We start from the raw sequence: 20,525 nt of genomic DNA on the forward strand, positions 1-20,525 counted from the left end.
GCAGGACAGGACTGGGGTGTGGGGGGGGCCGAGAGCCCCCACCCTGGCCCTCATCTCAATCCCAAGGTGCTGGGCGTTACTCCGAGGCCTGCAGCCCCAGGCTGCTGAGCTGGGGCTCCCGGTATTCCGGAGAAAGGCTTTCGGAGGTCACGGGCGGGGCGGGTGCCAGGAGCCTGGGCGCACTTCCTGCAGTGTTCCCCTGCCAGCCTCCAGTCAAGGCCGATAACCCGAGGCCGCTTATCTCGGTCGAGCTTCCTCATTGCCCCTCGGGGCAGGTGCCTTTGCTCCTGAGCCTGGAGATTGCTGCCTCCCCGCACTGGCGCGGGGGCGGGGGGGGGGGGGGGGGGGGCAGACTTTGGCCTCGGCGCGCAGAGTCAGCACCCAACGTGCTAGAAAAACTTCGCCCCCGCGGACCTGGGCTTGGTGGGCGGTAATCAAGCAGCAGATTAGGGCAGCGCACCTGGCAGAGGCCGGCGGGGGAGGCAGGCGGCCAGCAGCCAGCGGGCGGGCGGGGGCCTCTTCCAGGGCCGCCCCCTCGGGGCTCCCTCGGGGCCAGCCCCAGCCCCGGCCTCCAGCGACCCCCCTGCTGTCGCCCCCCACCCCCGCCCCGTCTCCTTAGGGCCTCCCTCCCATTCCCTCCCCTCCTCCCCTACTCCGGCTGGGCCCTGGGGAGGTGCCGGTCCCCTGCCCGGGGCCAGACCGCTGACTGTGCACCTGTTCTCAACCTTAGTGAGGTAGGGACGAGAGGAGGAAGGACCCCAGGACAGCCAGCCGGCCTCCCTCCCTCCCTCCCTTCCTCCCTTCCTCTCTCCTTTCTCCCTCCCCTCCTTTGCTCCTTCCTCCCTTCCTTCCTCTCTCCTCCCTGCCTCCCTCCCTCCCTTCCTTCCTTCCTTCCTTCCTTCCTCCCTCCCTTCCTTCCCCCTTCCTCTCTCCTCCCTCCCTCCCTTCCTTTCCTCCTTCCTCCCTTCCTCTCTCCTTCCTCTCTCCTCCCTGCCTCCCTCCCTTCCTTCCTTCCTTCCTTCCTCCCTCCCTTCCTTCCCCCTTCCTCTCTCCTCCCTCCCTCCCTTCCTTTCCTCCTTCCTCCCTTCCTCTCTCCTTCCTCTCTCCTCCCTCCCTCCCTTTCTCTCAGCATCTCTCTTTCCTCTCTCCTTCCTCCCTCCCTTCCTCCCTTCCTTCCTTCTAGGTCCCAAGAACCGCAGGCAGTACATAGATTTCAAGCACAGATTTGGGATCCGTCAGTTAGCAACCGTGAAAACCCTAGGGGAACACGGATGAAGCAGGCATTTCTAATCAGCACGCGATGAAAGCCGACTGGTGGGGACAGGCAGGGCGTCTGTCGCAGGAGTGGTCAGTCCCGCTCCCGAGAGCCCGCGGTGCCCCCACACCCTGTGGCCTCCTGTCCAGAGCCCTGGGGTAGAGGGGTGACACACACAGGCCCACCCTCGAGTCTCTGGCGGGGGAGATCAGCGTTGGCCAGGGGACAGGGAGGGCTTTCTAGAAGTCCTGGAGAAGAAAGAGAATGAACTAGGGCCCTTGTGCAATTGCTCGTCCCGTGAGCCAATGTTTAAGTCCTTGTGACTGAGCGGAGGCACCCCGCCAGCAAAGCAGCAGCTCCCCTTGAGGGAATCAGCTGTTCTTCGGCCAAAAAGAAGGGGTGGGGGGGGGGCGGGAACTGCTCGGTCCCTGCACACTGCCCGCGCCCCTGGCACAGTCGAGTTCCAGTTGCACAACGGCCCCCTGACGCACTTGCTCGTTCCCCGGGCCAGGAACCCAGCCTGCCAGGCCCCACCACCCAGCCTGGGTCCAAACTGCAAGCCTGTAGCCTTTCCGTGACACAAGGCTCCCCCGGATTCCCAGCTCCGCCGTGTGGGTGCAGGGGCTGGGATCCTACAGAGGGAGCCCCCCACTCTGCTGAACACAGATACCCCAAGGGCAGGGACACTGGAGCCCGGTGATGGGGCCCCGGGCCAAACACACATGCTTCGGAGCGCGGTGGAGTCCGCGTCCTGCGCTTGGTTAGGCACGGCCCACCCAGCACAACACGGCGCGAGCGGACGTCCTGCAGTGAGAGAGGGCTCACCCCAGGTCTCCCTGCTGCTCACCCCAGCTTCTCACTGGTCCCCCTCAGGCTTCTTCAACTATAGTGCTTTCTTTGCAGGTCACCAACCGGAGGGCAGGATGGAAAATGCCCGTCCTCCTCATGGTGTGCCTATTGCAAGGTGAGACCCCAACACAGCCCCGGTTCAGAGCTTACAAAACCAGCCCCGTGGCTTCCAGGCTGCAGGGATGCACGGCGCGCCGCCCAGCTCCCTCGGCAGTCCGGGCCTACCCCTGGCCTTCCCTCCTGGAACCCCAGGCCATGCAAGATCCAGGGGGTGGTCAGGTCTGGCTCCAGGGGGAATGAGACAGGCAAGAGCTCCCCAGAGAGGGCATATGCCTGCTTTGGTCATTTCTAGAATAATCACTGTTTTGACATTTCCCTGTGTCTCTGCTCTCTTCCATTCAAATTGCTGACTGAAAGTCAGCTGCGTTTGCAAGATAACGGGTCCAGGGCATGAAAGCAACAGATGGAAGGTGCGCTGCTTGTTCCCACTCATTTGAAAAACAGGGATCCCTGGGTGGCTCAGCGGTTTGGCGCCTGCCTTTGGCCCAGGGCTTGATCCTGGAGTCCTGGGATCAAGTCCCACGTCAGGCTCCTGGCATGGAGCCTGCTTCTCCCTCTGCCTGTGTCTCTGCCTCTCTCTCTCTCTCTCTCTATCATGAATAAATAAATAAAACCTTAAAAAAAAAAAAAAAGAAAGAAAAACAGCACCAGGCCCAATACTGAGGACTTTGAGATGCAGACCTGCCCTACCCCAAAGTGCTGAGTCTACTAAGAAGCTAGGTGGGTAGATGATATTACATCTCTGCATCCACTGGTTTAGTCAACACACATCCACGGAGGGCCGATGACACGCCAGCCACAGCGACAGTGGGGGAAAGACAGCCCTTGCCCTCCGGGTCCTGGCAGGCTGGTGTTGGGAGGCTGGATAGATCAAGGCTCAGATGACACATAGCCCTGTCTCTGTGCTGCGGTGTCTAGATTTTTTTTTTTTTAGATTTTATTTATTTATTCATGAGAGACACAGAGAGAGAGGCAGAGACACAGGCAGAGGGAGAAGCAGGCTCTCCATGGGGAGCCCGATGTGGGACCCGATCCTGGGACTCCAGGATCACCACGCCCTGAACCAAAGGCAGATGCTCAACTGCTGAGCCTCCCAGGCACCCCTGGTGTCTAGATTTTATTTTAATGGTAATGGGGAACCCTTGAGAAATGTAGTGACTGTTTGCCCAGAGCGTCTGGTACCTAGAACCTAGTCCTGAGTACACGCTGAACAAATAACCATTGAATGAATGAATAAAAAAATGCTATGGTAATACAAAAAAAAAGATTAATAATTATGTTTGGCCTATAAACAAATCAGAATTTTCAGGAAACGAAGGTTCATTTTGAGCAAGGACTCTCTGTGATATAATCATACCATCTCTTTATTTCAATCTCCCGTGCGCCCCTTTAAAATTTCTCAGTAGAAAAAAAAATAAATAAATAAAATAAAATAAAAAATAAAATAAATAAAATAAAATAAAATATAATAAAATAAAATAAAATAAAATAAAATTTCTCAGTAGAAGGCAGGCATCCCCCTGCCCCCAAATGAAAACTCAGGCAGGCCCGTGATTTTTCTGCTAACATGTTAACGTAGGTAAGAGTCCTGACTTAATTCCTTTAGGTCTCAAATCTGAATTTGATACTTTAAAGGATGTAGTTAAATGTTTTGGTCAGGACTTCAATCTTTTTTCAAAGACAAGCCCCCTCATCCACCCAAGGCCTGCGGTCAGGAGGCAGTGCAGGGGACGTGGTGACTGTCTGCTCTGTTCCTCTCTCCCCTCTCATCCCCATGTTGGGACCCCAGCAGGGTCACAGGAGCAAAAAGGGAGGAGAGGCAGGAGGCAGGGAGCTCTTACTCCATGGGGGGCGTCCAGCAATCTGGCCTGGCAGGGAGTTTAGAGCTGGCTCTGTCTCTCGTGGGTGCATTTGTGAACTTAGGAGGCCCCCTGATGGTCCATCTCCTCCCTTTGCCCCAGGTTCTGCTTTGACCCCTCCACACAGAAGACCCCATTTCAGATGCCTGTGGAATGGCCCTGTCCCCTCCGGGGCCCACCTCTGGGCCAATGAATCACTCACTCCTTTCTCGCCCCTCTGCCTGATGGAGGAGACGTCCATCGCAGGTGCAACCCCTCTCCCTCTGCCCTGCCTCAGACCTCTCCTGCTCTCTCAGACCAAGTCTGTCTCCAATCCCTGGCCTCCCTCCATCTGCCGGCCCCCCCTCGCTCTTTCCCAGGGGGAGCCATAGCCACAGACAACCGCAGGGAAATGATGGGGGAATGAGCGCAGGCACCCCAGGGGGGCACCATATTCATCCTAAAATGCTAGCCCTTTCCTTAATTCCCACAGGTGACTAATAAAAAATTCCAAATTACTTAGAATACCTACCAAATATATTCCAAATTATATATAATATAATATATATACATATACGTTAATTACATATAACTAAGAGCTACTGATCAGTAATCCATAAAACGAGTCTCAAGGGCAAGGACAATTTGGTATTAATAAAAGAAAAAAAATGTTCATTGCGAGAGCTCATTTAGAATTCCTTTTAAAAATATTTTCTTTATTTATTTGACAGAGAGAGAGACAGGGAGGCCATAAGCAGGGGGAGCTGCAGAGGCAGACAGAGAAGCAGGCTCCCTGCTGAGCAGGGTGCCCGACACACGGGGCTCGAACCCAGGATCATGGGGTCATGACCTGAGCTGAAGGCAGACAGACGCTTTACCATCTGGGCCACCAGGCACCCCTCATTAAGGATTCTCAATCAGCTTTCTCCTGAGCAGTCAGACTGCCCCATCCTGTTGACTAATGGGGCAGAGAGTCTCTCGAGTGTGCGCCCCGCAGGTCGTAAGAATTCCCGAAGCTAGAGTGTGAGCACTTACTCAGGGCCCCAACACGCTGTCCCAAGACGGTCCTTGTTTATAATCCTGAAAATTCTCTCAATGATAAATTGCCATTTAGCTTTACTGATCGTGGCCTAGTTGGACGTACGTCACTTAATTAAAACTACAGTGAGAACATTGCTACAGTCGTGGCACGTACGGCCTTGAGTCTCCCTATGATTAGACCTCAAGACATACGCAGCAGGCAGGCCAGCTCCGTGAGCGCGTGCCCTATGCATCACAAGGGCTCCAGCCTCAGAAGACCCCTGGTTTACTGCCCTGCTATTACCATAAAGAACGGGGGTTAATAGCCTCCGAACAGCGGGGTCCTGCATTTTCGTTTTGCACTGGGCTTTGCGATTCTGTAGCCAGTTCTGGCCACAGGATATTGTTAAGCTTAGATATTAAACTGAGCCTTCTTGGGGTGCCTGGAGAGCTCAGTTGGTTGAATGTCTACCTTCGACTTGGGTCATGATCTTGGGGTCCCAGGATTGAGCCCCAATTCGGGCTCCCTGCTCAGTGGGGAGCCTACTTCTCCCTCTCTCTCTGCCCTTCCCCCTACTGGTGCCCTCTCTCTCTCTCTCTCTCTGTGTGTGTCAAAGAAATACAATCTTTAAAAACAAACAAAAACTGAACCTTCTTGGCTTCAGAGGCCCTAGAGACATAGAACAAATTGATAGATGCCAGGCACCGACATCCCAAAGCAAGATATTTAACCGCCTGTGTAGGATTGTGGGGAGAGATGGCACAGCTGGTTGTGCGAGCAACAGCCCCCCCCCCCCCATCTGAGGAATCCTGAGAGGGTGGCCACACTCCCTGTAAGAGCTGTTTTGGAGAGAGATGTCAGCGTGTTGTGCTCTCCTCCACCTGCCCCCTCCCCACCCCCAGGAGACAGACAGGAGGGCTTACTTCCCCCTTCACGTTCAGTCCAGCAAGAGAAGGAAACTTGTAGAAAGCTACGCAACATGCTGTCCCGTGTCCCAGCTTCTCTGGACAGCAGGACAAAACTATGCTTCCTGTGACCAAATGTGGCACCTACGAAAAGAGCTGGCATGGGGACTCCACCACAAAGGCCCCCCAGAAGGGACCATGACCACAAAAGGAAGGGCGGGTGGCCAGAAGCCATAGGTTTGGTGGAGGTGGAGGAGGCCCAAAGGCCAGCAGGACAGGCACTTCTTGCAAGAAAGGAACAGCAGCCAGAGAGCATGGGAAAGTCTGGGGGGCCAAAGTCCCAGGAAGGGCCCTGGACATGCGTGTACCCAGAGAGCAAGGCGAACAGCCCACAACTCTCTCCCCACCTTCCTCTCTGCCCCTCCGTATGCGATCCCCGAGGGGCCTACACCGCGATTTTGAACAGAGGAAGGAGGAGCGCGGAGAGCCTGGAGTTGCAACCGGTCATTGCACTGCCCTGGAGATGCCATTCTCGGCCGGACCAGACTTTTTCCTCTCCGGGTGAGACGACAGAACCTACTGTCCCCAAAAGGATGCCTGAGATGCGTGAAGGAGCAGAGCCAATATGAAGAGACAGTGAAAGGACAAGCTTTGCTTCTGCCCACACCGGGTCAAGTTCGTGCCATTCGGTAGACAGGCCACAGCTTGGGTCAGGCGTGATTTATGCCACTTGCCAGAGCAGACATGGTCCCAGTCTGTGCTTTGATGGGGGCACGTGATGGTGACATTTCTACAGAAGAGTGCCGGGAGCGAACATTTTTCGATCCTGGGTCTGGGGACGGCCCCCCAGGGCGACCGGGATTCTTGTGTGTAGGGCACCCTCCCCTCTCAGAGGAAAGCAGCCCAGCCTCCCTTTCCCGCGTACCCTCTCTCTTCTGCGGTCCAGCAAACCCACCACAGACCTGCACATGTTGACACAGGCTCTGGGTGGACTTGTGTGACCACACCTGGCACCTGGCACAGGACAGGTGCTGGCTAATAGCTGGTAAGAGTATCCTTGCATTTCTGTGTCTCAGATGGGGCCTTGGATGCAGCTCCATTCCATATCTTGGGGTGCTCTGGACCCAGGGGCTAAGCTCTGACATGTCCATATTGATTCTTCTTTCTTCACTTTCATGAGGCCATTTTCCGACCTGTCCCCTCATCCTGGCAGAGCGTGGAGCTCGTGACTCCCCAAACGGTGACCACACTCAACGCCCCCTTTCCTCTGACTTTTTCCCCCTCTCTCTGCCTGCAGCTGCAGGTGCATTGAAGGGCCCGAGGCTGGTGTCCGGGAAGCCTGGGGGAGCTGTCACCATCCGGTGCCACTACGCCCCCTTGACCATCAACATGCACGACAGGAAGTACTGGTGTCGCCTAAGCCCCGTGACACACATCTGCCACACCATCGTGTCCACCACCCACTACACTCACCTGCGCTACCGCGGCCGCGTGGCTCTCGCTGACTTCCCGCGGAGAAGCTTGTTTGTGGTGACGCTGGCCCAGCTGTCCCCGGATGACGTGGGGCGCTACCGCTGTGGCATTGGAAACACGAACAACATGTTCTTCTTTAGCATGAACCTGACCGTCTCTGCAGGTACGCGCTCACGGCTGGCGGGTCAAGTCCGGTGAAGAGAGTGCAGGGAAGGCAGGTGCAGGAGATGCTGCACGGGTCCAAGAGGGCTTTGCCCCCCCCGGGGGGTGGTGATGAGGAAAAGCTGGGGGTAAGGCCAGACCTCTAGGAAGCAGGCTTTCATTTCAGAAAAAAAATCACCTTCAGAAGGAAGGTAGATATTGAGCAACCCTTCCCAGCGGAACGCAGGCGGGCCATCCCACCCGAGCTCCCCCACGGCTCGTGGCAGGCGTATTTGGACAGGACTCGAGAAGGGAGTGAATCGGATAATTTGGCCGCTTGGGCTCACGATGTCTCTTTGTTCAGACAAGCAGAGCAGGTGAGACACGAGCACAGAAGAGGCTCTTCCTGAGACCGGGCCCCTGAGCAGACGTCTGGCGCCTCCCAGGTCCATGCTCTGCGTGGAAGGTTCCAGAGAAGTGACCTGGAGCTGGGGACCCACGGTCCACGGAAGGGTGCCCAGGCGGTGGCAGCCCCGGGGAGGGGGCATGGCAGGCAGGGGGCAGTGCCTGGGACCGCACTTGCCTAAGCATCTGGCGAGAGCCCCACGTGGTGGGCTGGGGCCCAGGGGCTGCCGGACGGCTCGGGAGGGCATGTGTGGGCACCACACGAGGAGGAAGGACCAAAGCACGTCAATGTTTGCAACAGGCTAGAGAAGACACCTGGTTTTCCCTAATTTTTTTATCCTATCCCATATATTGAGCAAAGGCTGTTGCTTCGTGAGGCCACGTTCCTCGGAGCGAACACGTTAGGCCTGGCGCCCTTTGGTGACTCCTGCGGGTAGCCGGGGTAGCCTTCCCATGGGGTGTCCCCCTGCCGTTCGCAGGCCCTTCCGGCTCCATCCCCACGGCCACTCCGGCTGCCACTGAGCTCGTCACGGGATCCTTTGGAACAGCATCACCAGTGGCCAACGGACGGACCCCAGGAGCCACCCAGACCATAGAAAGACAGGGGACAGGATGGGCCGGAGTCGCTGGGACTCCAGGAACAACAGCTGAGGGAAGGCAGACCCTGGGAACAACAGGGGCAGGAGCTCTAGGGACGGACAGCCAGGGAGCGGCCTCTGTCTGGGCAACGGTCCCTATTCCAGAGAGTCCGGCTTCAGCGATCGGAGGCGTGTCCGACACAACAGAAGATGTTTGGGTGTGGGACCCCAGAGGCTCGGTAGCCAACAGGGCTCGGCCCAGCGAGGAAGCGGGGGAGACAACTACTGAGGCCGATGGAGCAGAGGAAGAAACAGAGAGGGTCAGAACAGCCCCGGATGTAGCTGCGAAGGTCACAGGGACCCGTAGGCCATCAACTCTGGTCTCCGAAAAATGGGTGCAGGGAATCCTTCGAGAAGCAACAACTGTTTCTGAGCCACAAGCTCTGGGCTCCATTGAAGGAACTGCTCCAGCTGCAGGTGTGTGGACCCTGGGCCCCACCAGCAGAGAGATGGCATCCGAGGAAGGAACCACCCAAGGGGACCTAGACAGGCCTGCTGGAGACAGCGATCCCCAAGCCACACCGAGCCAGGCCCCAGCTGCTGGGTCCATGAGGCCCTGGGGCAAGGGGTCCCCCATGAAGAGGTAAACTCCCAGACCCTCGTCTCGGCTGGGGCCCTGCCTCTGCCCCACTTTCCGCATGCTCCTCTGTGGGCTGACCTCTGTGCCCCCCTCCATCTGCTCACTCCTCTTTGTAAGCCCAGGACAGTGAAGGGCAAAGACCATCAAAATCACAGACCCTCCCTTGCCTGTTCAAGGGTCCTTGCTAAGAAACCCCGAGTATTTTCATGTGGTTCTCAAGTAAAATCTAAACATTAGGAAAACGGACTATTTAGGTGGAACCTTTGGGACTTTTTTAAAAGATGAGGAACAAAAAAATCTAGACATGGGAGGTCCTTGCTGAAGCCACAAGGAAAGATTGTGGTGGAGCCAAATGCCCAGGGTAGATTCCCTGACTCACTCAGCTATTTCCCACTGGGGCACATGGTGGGGCCCGTACCCAGGCAGGGAAGACAGTAGCGACAGGGATGCAGGGCTTGGGAACCTGAGGGCTGGGTTCTGGTCCCAGCTTTTCTACTAACCTGCTGTGGGAATGAGGGCAGCCCACCTCCCCCACCTCAGCTTCTCACCTGTAAAGTGAGCGGCGAGGGTCAAACGCCCTTCAGTCTCCCATCCAACTCCAACCTCCACTCCCCTGTGCTCTTTCCACTCCCCCCCCCCCCCCCCGACTCACTGGCTACATCTACTCCAGCGCTACTCCAGGAGAGAAAAACAAATCTTGGATCCTGATTCCGGTATCTATGCTGTTCCCCGTTACGCTTGTGGCTCTTGGCCTATTGCAAAAGAAGCTCCGGAGAAAGAGGATGAGTGAGTTGAGTTGCAGTAGCCCCCCGGGGTGGGGGTGGGGGTGCAGGGAGTGCTTGGTCCCATCTGACACCTTGGGACTGGGTGGGGTCAGGGTTGATGCCAGGACCTCTGGATGTAGAAATGCTAAATTCTCGTCTGAGCCACTGAACCACTCCTGGTTTATCAATAAAATGGGGAAATCATCTCTGTACGTATGCCTCAGCGACCTCCCAGGGCTGAAGGAGAAGCTCTTCAGGGGATGGCAAGACACATGCTACTGGTAGGCATGTGTGCCACAAGAGCAAGCAGCAGGGCTGGGATCAGATATGGGAGCAGACAGCACTTGCGTCCCCTACACAGTCTAGCTGGGCATCTCTTCCAGCCCAGTTTTAAATACTCGTAAAAATGAGGGCTCTATGGTGTTTAGCGCTTCTGAAGAGAGGGTGAGATTTCTGGGAGCAAGTGCAAGAGGCTAAGTTGATCACACCCAGGACCCCAAAGGTCTTGGCCCAACCCCTTTCAATCTAAGGGTTCAATTGCAACTCTTCTGGTGTCAGGAGTTTCCCAAAGTCTGTGGGGGTTGGGGGTTGGGGTTCCCAGGGAATCGAATTCAGTCCCCAGTCCCCTCACAGCATCCTCTGTATGTGTGCAGCTCAGGAGACAGAGAGGACTGCAGGGGTCACCTTGATTCAGATGACATATTTCCTGGAACTGAGCCTCCAGCCAGACCAGCTGCCTCTCATAGAAAGGAAGATGCTCCGGGGTGACTGTCCTCCCCAGGCCAGTCTGACAGTCCCGGAGAGGCACCCCGGACCCCGAGGAATAGAAGAGTAAGCTGCTCAGTCACCATGGGAGGAGAACCAGGACCAAACACCGTAACTTCAGCCTTTTCTCATCCTTCCTCCACCTGCATGAAGGGGAGCTAATGGAGCTGGGGCTCCATCTGGGGAGGCAGGGGCTAGCCATCCCTGGGCCTAGGAAGGGCAAGCATTTCCCACAGCCAAAGGTGATGCTTGACTCAAAAGAGGCTTCAAGAAAGGATTTATTAAACCCTGGTGGTGGTCCCCAGGGAAAGTGGGATTTCCATACCTGGGGATTTGATAATAGAAGAGGCTGCCAATTGCTGTGACATCTTAGGCATCACTCCTAGCCCTCGCTAGCTGCCCTCTTTCCTGAGGTCTGCTAGCACTCGACCTGCTGCACACATTTAATCATATTCATGTACACGAGGCTGCCTTCTCAAGTACATCCTAAGCTCCTTTAGAGCAGTAATTATGTTGGATCCGCCTCACTATGTCCCCAGACAACTTCCAAGTCAGTGGGGGTCCCAGTAAATATTTGTGACTGGAGGGCTGACCGGAGGGCATGGGCTCAGTGGCCTCTGAGATACTCTGAGCCCCCCACACTTGGAAGTTCCCCTGGTTGACTCCACCAGCAGGTGCTTTCTCCATGGAAACCAAAAAGAACAACCCCTATTCCTCAAATCATTCCTCCCCAGGAGCCCTCACTCACTACGCTCTAGACCTTTGACCCAGGCAAAATTTTCTGGGGTTTTCCTAAATTCATGGATGAGGAGGGTGTTTTTCAGTAGATCCTCACCTTGTTCATAAAGCTCCACTTGTTCAACTGCTTATAAATCTTTGATATCAAGGACTGTTGATAAAGCTGAGACATGGTCATTTTAGGGGGAGGGAGGTGTTAACAGAAAAGGTGGCCAGAAGGAATTTTATGTGGATTCTGCTTTATGACCATTTCATCCCATGCCTATTGGGGAACTTGCCCTCTACCCTTGGTCCCACGGCTCTTTTATTTTGTCAAATCTGTTAATCAGCTGTCTAAGCTTCATGTTTGGGCAAAGCAGCCTTTGAGCCTTGGAAGAGAAAGAGAAGAAAGACTCTGATATCGAGTTCAGAATTGTCGGGTCGACATTTCCAGAAGAATCAGCCCTGCCTCCTCCCATGCTGTCAGCCACAGTAGAAACCCTTCATTAATACCTCCTCACAGCTGGTACCGAGCACAGACACTGTCCACAGAAAATCATGGCAGTTTGGTCTTTAAGGTTGGTGAGAGAGACCCCATTTTTTTGGATAAGGGGTGGGGGGCGTTGAATGTATCTAGCCAAATGGATTGTAGACTTTCAGAGCTAATAGATCCTTAGAGTCTAGGGGAAGTAACTGAGGCCCTGTGGGGAAAAGAATTTGGTTAAACCCAGTGGGTACTTGAGCAAGGATCAGAAAAGGGACCTCATAACCTTGATCTTGTGCTTTCCTCACTTTGCCATTGCTAAACAGTGTATCGAAGCCAAACTAATAAAAAATAAAAAAAAAAAATCAATGACACCACAGTCATCTTGCTCCAGATCATTTTCATGAACGCTATCGCAGTGACCTACCCGAAAAACCTGCAAGAGGCCGAGATAGGACAGCCACACTACCGCATTCAACCAATGAGGAAGCTGGCCCCGGGGTGTATGTAATACAGCCAAGGTCACTTGGCCCATTAGAGGCAGGGTCAGGCTGAGAACTCAGGCGGTACAGGGTCATTCCACCCAACTAGTGTTTACCAGGGGCGTCCACAGAATGCTAGCTTCTCAAGATTGTGAAGAGGTAAAAAAAAAAGTTTCGGGAGATCAAACAGGTTTGGGACATGCTTGTTGAACAGTAAAAAGGTTCTTCTGTGTATGATTTTTTTGGAGGCCCTAATACACTAAGGGGCATTGTGACTAGCCCTGGGGTGTGGAGGCACCATGACTGTTTCCCCCGTCTTGGTGGAGCAACCTCACCGGACCGGGTTCCTCAGATCGCTCTGCTTGGGAAAGCTGGATGCACTGAGATCAGGGGCCTGCAAACTTTTTTACGTAGAGGACCTGATGGTAAATACTTTAGACTTTGTAGAACAAGCAGCCTCTGTCGCAGCTACGCAGCTCTGCCGACGTAGCACCAAAGCAACCAGGGGCAACACGTGAAGGAAGGACTCTGGCTGGGAGCCAACACGGTTTTACTTACAGAGACAGGTGTCAGGCTGGATCTGGCTCTAGAGCCATGATTTGCCAATCCCGATCCCTGAACTAAGCCACAAGAGCATACAAGACCTTCTGTTCCCGCTCGCATGTCAAGGATCAGACCCCACTCTTCCTCATAAGCTTCCCAGCCTCCCCCTGGCCACCCTTCTCAGGGACCTCTCCTTCCTCCCGAGTCCTGTAACACTTTCTCTTGGGGTCCAGCAGCTAGGGTGCCCTGCCCGACTATCTCATCTTGGGGAAGGAGGGGACCCACCTGGCAAGGGTGTTGCCCAAGTGGCCGGAGTCAGGGGTGACTTCTGGAAGTAGAACCGGCTGCCACGTCAGGGTGCTTTAGGGAAGCTGAGGCCTGCCAGGAGGAAGAGCCAGTACAAGTTCAAAGCGTCAGAGCAGAGCCAAGATTAGTCTCAGGGCCTACGGTTGGGAGCTGGGCAGAGATAAGATGTGAGTCAAACTCTCCCCTGGAAGGAAATGGGGGCAGCCCAAGTCTTTACTGCTCTCCTTTATGGCCTCACTGGTGCCTGGAGTGGGGCAGGAGTCAAACAGACGAAGTAGACCAACTTGGGATTGTCTGTGATTTGTTTTTCATTTTCTTTTTTTTTTTTCATTTTCATTTTTTTATTTTTATTTTTCATTTTCTATCCCCAGCTAGCAGGCTAGTCGCATCACTGTCACGCGGGGCAGGGAAACATCCATCACTAGGTTGCAATGAGAGAAGTCTTTATGGAGATTTCTTTTTTTCTTTTTTCTTTTTTTTTTTTGAAGGGAATAATTTATTTTTTATTGGTGTTCACTTCGCCAACATACAGAATAACTCCCAGTGCTCATCCCTTCAAGTGCCCCCCTCAGTGCCTGTCACCTAGTCACCCCACCCTCCGCCCACCTCCCCTTCCCCCACCCCTAGTTCGTTTCCCAGAGTTTGGAGTCTCTCATGTTCTGTCTCCCCTTCTGATATTTCCCACTCATTTTCACTCCTTTCCCCTTTATTCCCTGTCACTATTTTTTATATTCCCCAAATGAATGAAACCATATAATGTTTGTCCTTCTCCATGGAGATTTCTAATCCAAGATGCAGGGAGCACGGACTTTCCTGAGATCGAACAGATCCTCCCTGCAAGGGCGCAACTCTTCATGCTGCAGCTTCTTGCTTTAGCAGCTCCACACAGCAGCCCCTACCCTCGGTTTTCACATTGCATTGGACGCAACATTTCCGTCAGGCAGGTCTGATGATTCTCGCTTTACACATGCAAACACTGAAGCCAGCTACACTCCCAGGGAGAGGGCAAGCCAAGAACTGAACACAAAGCCGTCTACCTCCATGGTTAAATCCTTGACCCCCACACTGCCCTCTTCCTCCGCACTTGGGTCATTGCCCTGGCATCTCATCAGGTCCTTTCCTGTTTAGCGTTCTAGAGCCTTCTTTGTTTTCCTCTGTTAGGCCTGTGTGTAGAAGGTTTTATAATCATTTCCAGTAACTTGTTTTCTTTGGTCACCCAACTGGCTTATTCCTATTCTGGCTAAATGAAGTATAAAAGTTCAGGGAGCTGGAACTGGGAGCTAAATATTTGGTCACTACCCCGAGGTCTCACCGGCCTTGTGCTAATAGAGCTCAGATCCTTAACTCCTTGCGAGGATATCTATCCATCGCAGGTGACCCGGGGCAAATGCTTGACCCCCTCCTCCCCCCCAACTTGTCACTGTTCTCCACTAAGATTTTGGGGGGTTTCTTCCTCTCCTCCAGCAGCCAGTGTGGTCTGGGAAATTCAGAATCAGCTTAAAACCAGTTTCAGTCAGACTCGAAGAAGAAAGTATTTCCATGGAATGATCTGTAATGCACTTCAGCCAAGTAGACGTGAATCGTGTGATTATTTTCCACTGGGATGGATACTCTAGGGCTAAGAGCTTGACAAATGTTGAATGGAAATGGAGATTCGACACACAAGGAAATCTGGCCCTCTGGCAGGGTCCAGCACCACCAAGCTCTCCCCTCCCCAGGAAGGGATGCAACTTGGCTCTCGGGTGCTGGCCTTCTGGCGTGCTCCCTTCACTATCAGCAGGAGGATGAATGGTCACCCCGCTACCTGCTCTCCGAGGGGTCGGCTGAAGCCCAGAAGGGCAGCAGAGAGGCAGGAAGGGACACTATGCCACACTTCTGGAGGCATGTAGAAATCAGGGACACTGAGGCACGAGGCCAGTAGGGCCATTATTTCCCACCCTGGTCCCATTTTATTGAAGACACACATTCCTTGGTTAGCATCTGGCCTCTTCTGTGTTCCACCGTTTCTAACCTCTGTCCGAGTTCCCAACCTTTGCTTATTTGCTGACTTGATCTAGATCTATCAGCTCTGCTCTGAGTCTAGAAGGTCAAAAAAGGGCCACTTCTCTCCCTAATGTTGTAAATTCCTGCCTCCCCAACCCTGAGTATCTTAGCTAAGAGGAGGAGAGCCCGGACTACCATGACCAAAGGCATTTTCCAAGTTGCCCCGCAAGTGTAGACGTTGCACTTTGGACAAGAGAGTTCAGGGAGAGGACATCGGGGAGTTTTGCTTCTTCAGAGCCTGGCATTGGAAGGACAGACTGGTGAGTGAATGCAACGGGCCTAAGCTCTTCATTTTGCCAGCACACTACACCACCTGTGCAGCGCAGACAACTACAAAATTAATCATGGTATACAGCACCAGAAAAAAGCGGATTGTACACCATTGCACAGATGGGAATGTTAAGGCTCCGATGGGCATGGGCTGCAGGGGATCTCCGAGGATATTTTTCCAGTGGCCGACAGGCAAACGGTGGGCTGAAGGCCAGGCTCGGACCAGGAACAAGGAAACTGCAAGTCCACAGGAGGACCCCAGTGGCTTATGAGAGGGGCTGGGCCCTGTTACCTGACACCCTGCCTGTTGACTTTGGATGTCTGCTCTAAAAATCTTCCTCCTTCCGCCCCTCCCTGGCCAGGGTCTGGAGGTGGGAGAGGCCAAGAGAGCAGTGAGAGCAGTTTGGTAACCTCTGAAAAGATTTGTTCATTTGTTCCTGCCTCTCAGAAGCAGAGAATGAAAGTCTCTGGGGCCCTGGGATTGGCCCCGGGGAAACTGAGACAGCCTTTGGACCATGGCCAACTTTCCAGCCCGGCTTCACTACCCCTTGCTCTTCACAGCAGGTTCCTCGGGGCAAGACACTCCGACTACAGTTTCTGCCTTCATTGCCCCACCACCCAAATGATGAAGACACCCCCCCCCCTTCCCCGCCCCAGGAGCCTCTGAGGAACTGTTGTTTTCACTCTCTGATTGGGAGTGAACAGAATTAGGGAAACAGGTGAGGGGTTGGACATCTGGGCCACGACACAGGGAGGCAGGTAGTCAGGGAGAACGAGGTGGCTCAGTGAGTGTGCATAGGAGAAAGAAGAGCTCTGAGGCTCTCATGCGTATTTTGTGCAGGAAGCTGCCTTCCCCAACACTCTCCAGTGACCAGAACCACCTTCCTTCCCGCTCTCCACGTATCCACCACCCAGCTGGCCATCCTCCGGCTTGTCCCTCACAGAGGTTGTTCTTGCCATTGACATGACGCTGGCCAGTCACAGATGTCATGCTCCCAGCTCCTTAAGAACAGCCTGGGGAGCCTCTATGAAATCACCCAATAGCCAGGCAAATACAGAGTATTTATAGCTAATCTCCTCCTCCCCACCCCACCTACTCCCTAACAGGGAAGCTCACCTGGGAAGAGGTTCAGGCCTCCGAACATACGTCTGGGCTCGAGAACTCCCCCAAAGCCTACCTGAGCCCAACCAACTAGACTATTGGAGCGCCCACTTCCACAGGGGGACTCCTGGCACGACCACACTAGGACCCACCCTCCCAGCCAGCAGCACTCAGCTAAGCACCAAGGGTAATAGTCCCTATTCCGGGGCTTGTGGTGGGGGGGAACCGCCCAGGACAGGAAGAGCACATGCTGTGTTCCTGCCCATCGAGGACAGCTAGGCCCAGGAATTGCCAGAATGTTACCTGCTGCTGGTGAGGGGAGGGCTGCTTAGACATGACAATCCCAAAGAGGGGGAGAGGGGCTTGATGTTTAGCTTTGGTGGGTTCACTGTCACAATTCTATTTTTCAGTGATTGACATTGAAATGACTCTGTATGATTGGTTTGCTGAGGAATGCCGGATTTTGGGGCTGGCTGGCCTGGGATTAAACATTGACTCCAGATGGGGTTAAACATTGACTCAGCCAAAGATCTGCACATGGGAGCAGAGAATGGGCAGTAAACAGCAGTGATAGGCTGCTTCATCTGTCCGCTCTTATCTCGCTGGGCTGGCAAATGCTGCATTCATAAGCGCCATCCGCAGCGAGGGACACCAGAATGCCAGGAGAGCAGGGGACGTCTGGGGAAGGAGCCCACAGCTTGGGCCTCCCCTTCTCTATGGGGTCAACCCAGGGACTTGGAGCATCCAGCTGATGACACCAGCCCGTAGGGTTGGACCTGCACAGGCGTCTATCCTTGGTCCTCTCCAGTCTTCCCTGAATGCACTGAAGGTGCAAATCGAAGTCTGTTGCCACCCGTGGAAGCACAATTCAAAAGATCCATCTGGAGAGTAGAGGCTTTGGGAAGTGGAAGAAACTTCCTAATGCTGGAGGACCCTGGTGCTTGACCGGTCTATGTCATTGCCTCATCGGGGCAACGTGGGCAAATCATGCCACTTCTCTGCCCTTGGTTCCTCCTCGATCAGCGGGAACCACTCTTTGTTCTGAGAGCCTAGGCTGCCCCATTCGTTTGAAGCTGAATCCTCAGCACCTACGTGATGCCAGCCCCTGCACATAATAAATATACTTAGTATTTGTAACAAATACACAGGGTAAGTGTAATTCGCCCCATTTTATACATGAGAAAACGAAGGTCCAAAGACCCTATGGAACTTGTCGAGGGTCCCCTGGGGCCAGCAGGTGCCAGGGCTTGGATATGAAACTGGCATTCTGGGTCCCGTGAGCTATCCCCAAGCCGGCCTGCCTCTCCATGCTGGCTACCGCCCAGCTGGTGTTGCTCCTTGGCAGCGGTGTGTGGGGTCGTGCCTCCTCAGTTAGAGCATACAGCCTTGGAGAACACGGATGCACACTTCTGGAATCTCCCTGGACCTCACCCAAACTGGTCATGGGCACTGTAGATGCTTGCAGTAGGCTCCAAAGTGGCCCCCCAAAGACACAGTCACCCCCCTGATCCCTGGAATCTGTAAATGTTACCTTATTTGGGAAAAGGGTCTTTGCAGATATGATTCAGTCTAGGGACTTGAGATGAGGAGGTCATCCTGGATTATCCGAATGGACCCTACACACCATCACAGGTGTCCTTGTAAAAGAGAGCAGAGAAACAGCTGAGGCCACACGCGGAAGGCAACGTGAGCACAAGAACAAGACTGGGGTGATACAGCCAGGAGCCAAAGGCTGCCCCGGGGATCCCACAGCAGCCGGAAGCTGGGGGAGGCGGGAGTGGGGAGCTTCTCCCCCAGAGCCTCCGGTGGGAGCACAGCTCTGTCCACCTTGATTCTGACTTTGGGTCTCCAGAACCGAGAACACGTTTCTGCGGTTTCAAGCGGCCGGAGCTACAGCGATGTGTTAGAGCAGCCCCGGGAATCAGAGGCCGTGCTCACCCGAGCCCAGACTCCCAGGACTGCAGAAGCCTTGAGGACCACGTGGCCCAGTCCTCCCATTTAGCAGAGGAAACAACTGCAGGCCTAGAGGAGGAAGCAACGTGGCCAAGGTCATTTGGCAAGTCAGAGGCAGAGCCCGAACCGGGACACGTGTGTTCCGAGCCCAGGCCAGTGCTCCTGCTGAGTCCCTTCAGACGAGAAGCCCTAGTTCTCATTATTGGTATATTCTTCTCGTGTTATTATTTCACGGGGGGGGGGGGGGTAAGTTTAAAGCACATGATGTGACGCGAGTTTCAGAAGGTGCGATTACTGCTCTCATCGTCGTTAGTGCTGAGCTGGGCCGTGGGCCCCTCCTGGCCAGTCCTTCCCCACGCAGGACAGGGAGGCAGGGGGGTTATGCTTTAGGGCCACCGAGTTCCTGATGGGGAAGCCACAGTGCCAGAGGGGAAGTTGGGGAGCTCCAATCACACCACCAGCATGTGGCTGAGCCCAAAATAAGATGCAGGGTTTCGACTTCCCGACTCTTCCCTAGGTTCTACTTCTGGTTTTCTCTTTGCCCAGAGCTGGATCGGTAGGCCAGGTGGGCTGTGCACACGTGTGTGTGTGCCTGACACGGTCTGCCAAGACAGTTTTGGGGACTCCTGGGAGCACGCACCGGGACGTGACCTATTCTCCCCAGTACAACACAAAGAACCAGGGGTGGCGGGGATCTGCAGTCTTCAAGGCAGCCAGAGAGGTGACCATTTCCTGGGAGTGCCTCCCCCAGCCCTGCAAGCATTGACCACGTTTCAGCCCTAGCACCCAGGGGGCCTCCCGTGCCCCCTGCTCCAGTCCACCCGACGAGATCCGAGTCATCCTCTGCTTGGGAAAGTGAGTTAAGGAGAACCAAGAGAACAGCCGGCTACCTGCTGACTGGGTCTGGAAGGAGAGAAGTGCAAGAAGGGGGGCTTGTGGAAGGAGCTGCCACCTGGCAGGCCAGGCTTGCCCGAGCCCCGTGCCCCCACCACCCCCATCTCCCCTCCCACGTGCCCGCTGCTAGGGGCCCCGGAGATAGACTGCCCAGCCACTGCACACCCGGGTGCCCCCCAAGCCCCACAGTGGGGCCTTTCAGGGGTCGGGAGATGGACAGGGGTGGAGGTATCCCGAGTGGTTGGGAGGCACCAGAGCCAGGGACCTGCGCCTTGCTTGTCCTGCGAGCACGGCCAGGGGTCCACGGTCTTGGCCACTCGCGCTGCTGCTCCACTTACACGCAGACGGAGGCCAGGAGGAGCCAGGGGAGCGCGAGGCCTGCTGCACAGGACCCCCCACGGCATCGGGAGGGTACAGGCCAGCCCCAGGCCCCGGCATCCACCTGAAAGGCAACGGAGGCCTGGGAGATAGCAAAAGTCCTACCCGAAGGAGCCCAGAAGTAGGGACAAGGGCGGCACAGAGTGGACCACAGGGAGTCTCAGGATGAGCGGGGCCCAGGGCCACTGACCAGCAGTCCAAGTCCCATCTCAGAGCACAGGGCTGTTCGTGCCCCAGCAGGAAGCCAGGGTAGACCCGCGACAGAGCCGGGTCAGAATAATCGGACATTCCTTCTTAGAGCCCCGACAGTGACGTAGAGCCACCCCCTTGCCCCTGACCCACTCACCCCAGACTTAACAGAACCAGAGGAGAGAAGGGAGACGAAAGGGAAACTGAGTCCTAGTTGAGACTCAGCTTTAAATCGGGAGTCCGGTGACAACGACCCGGAGCTCATTGAACTGGACCGAGCTTGCCTGGGAGTGACTAAGGAATTTTATTTTCTTACATTAGTCAGATCGTGCGCTGAAGGGTCTGAAATCAAGCTCCGTGCTTGAAAATACAATTTCTAGTCCTGCCATCAGCTGTAGGGTTGCAGGTTAACATCCACTCCCGAGGGAGGGGTGAGCTAAAATAAGACCCGGGGCTCTGACCGCCTGTGT

At 54.8% G+C, this 20,525-nt stretch overlaps 1 protein-coding gene and 1 long non-coding RNA gene across 3 annotated transcripts in view; one reads left to right on the plus strand and one right to left on the minus strand.

The window, feature by feature from the left end:
• The window catches only part of LOC140635935 (uncharacterized), a 24,713-nt gene extending 5,777 nt beyond the window's left edge, over positions 1–18,936 (minus strand). The window contains exons 1-3 of one of the 2 annotated variants that reach the window (XR_012033287.1): positions 18,173–18,936; positions 13,206–13,298; positions 7,402–7,502 (exon numbers count right to left, since the gene is read on the minus strand). This is a non-coding gene — a long non-coding RNA (uncharacterized lncRNA). Of the gene's footprint in view, positions 1–7,401; positions 7,503–13,205; positions 13,768–18,172 lie in introns of those variants that run through there. The other variant, XR_012033286.1, reaches the window with a different exon arrangement.
• Positions 2,162–12,259, plus strand: FCAMR (Fc alpha and mu receptor). The gene is made up of 5 exons (XM_072831264.1): positions 2,162–2,219; positions 7,226–7,564; positions 8,427–9,168; positions 9,836–9,951; positions 10,583–12,259. The coding sequence occupies exons 1-5, from the start codon at positions 2,186–2,188 to the stop codon at positions 10,762–10,764; spliced, it is 1,413 nt and encodes a 470-aa protein (XP_072687365.1). The 5' UTR covers positions 2,162–2,185; the 3' UTR covers positions 10,765–12,259.
• Positions 18,937–20,525: the final 1,589 nt, after the last annotated feature.

Source organism: Canis lupus, chromosome 6 (assembly GCF_048164855.1).
Source record: "Canis lupus baileyi chromosome 6, mCanLup2.hap1, whole genome shotgun sequence".
NCBI lineage: Eukaryota > Metazoa > Chordata > Mammalia > Carnivora > Canidae > Canis > Canis lupus.

What these genes read in the sequence shown, in the direction of transcription:
- FCAMR (XM_072831264.1), top strand. Translation starts at nt 2,186, where the DNA reads ATGCCCGTCCTCCTCATGGTGTGCCTATTGCAAG. An exon ending in AAGGGGTCCCCCATGAAGAG is followed by an intron (nt 9,169 to 9,835) that starts GTAAACTCCCAG and finishes CATCTACTCCAG; the next exon opens with CGCTACTCCAGGAGAGAAAA. An exon ending in GCTCCGGAGAAAGAGGATGA is followed by an intron (nt 9,952 to 10,582) that starts GTGAGTTGAGTT and finishes GTATGTGTGCAG; the next exon opens with CTCAGGAGACAGAGAGGACT.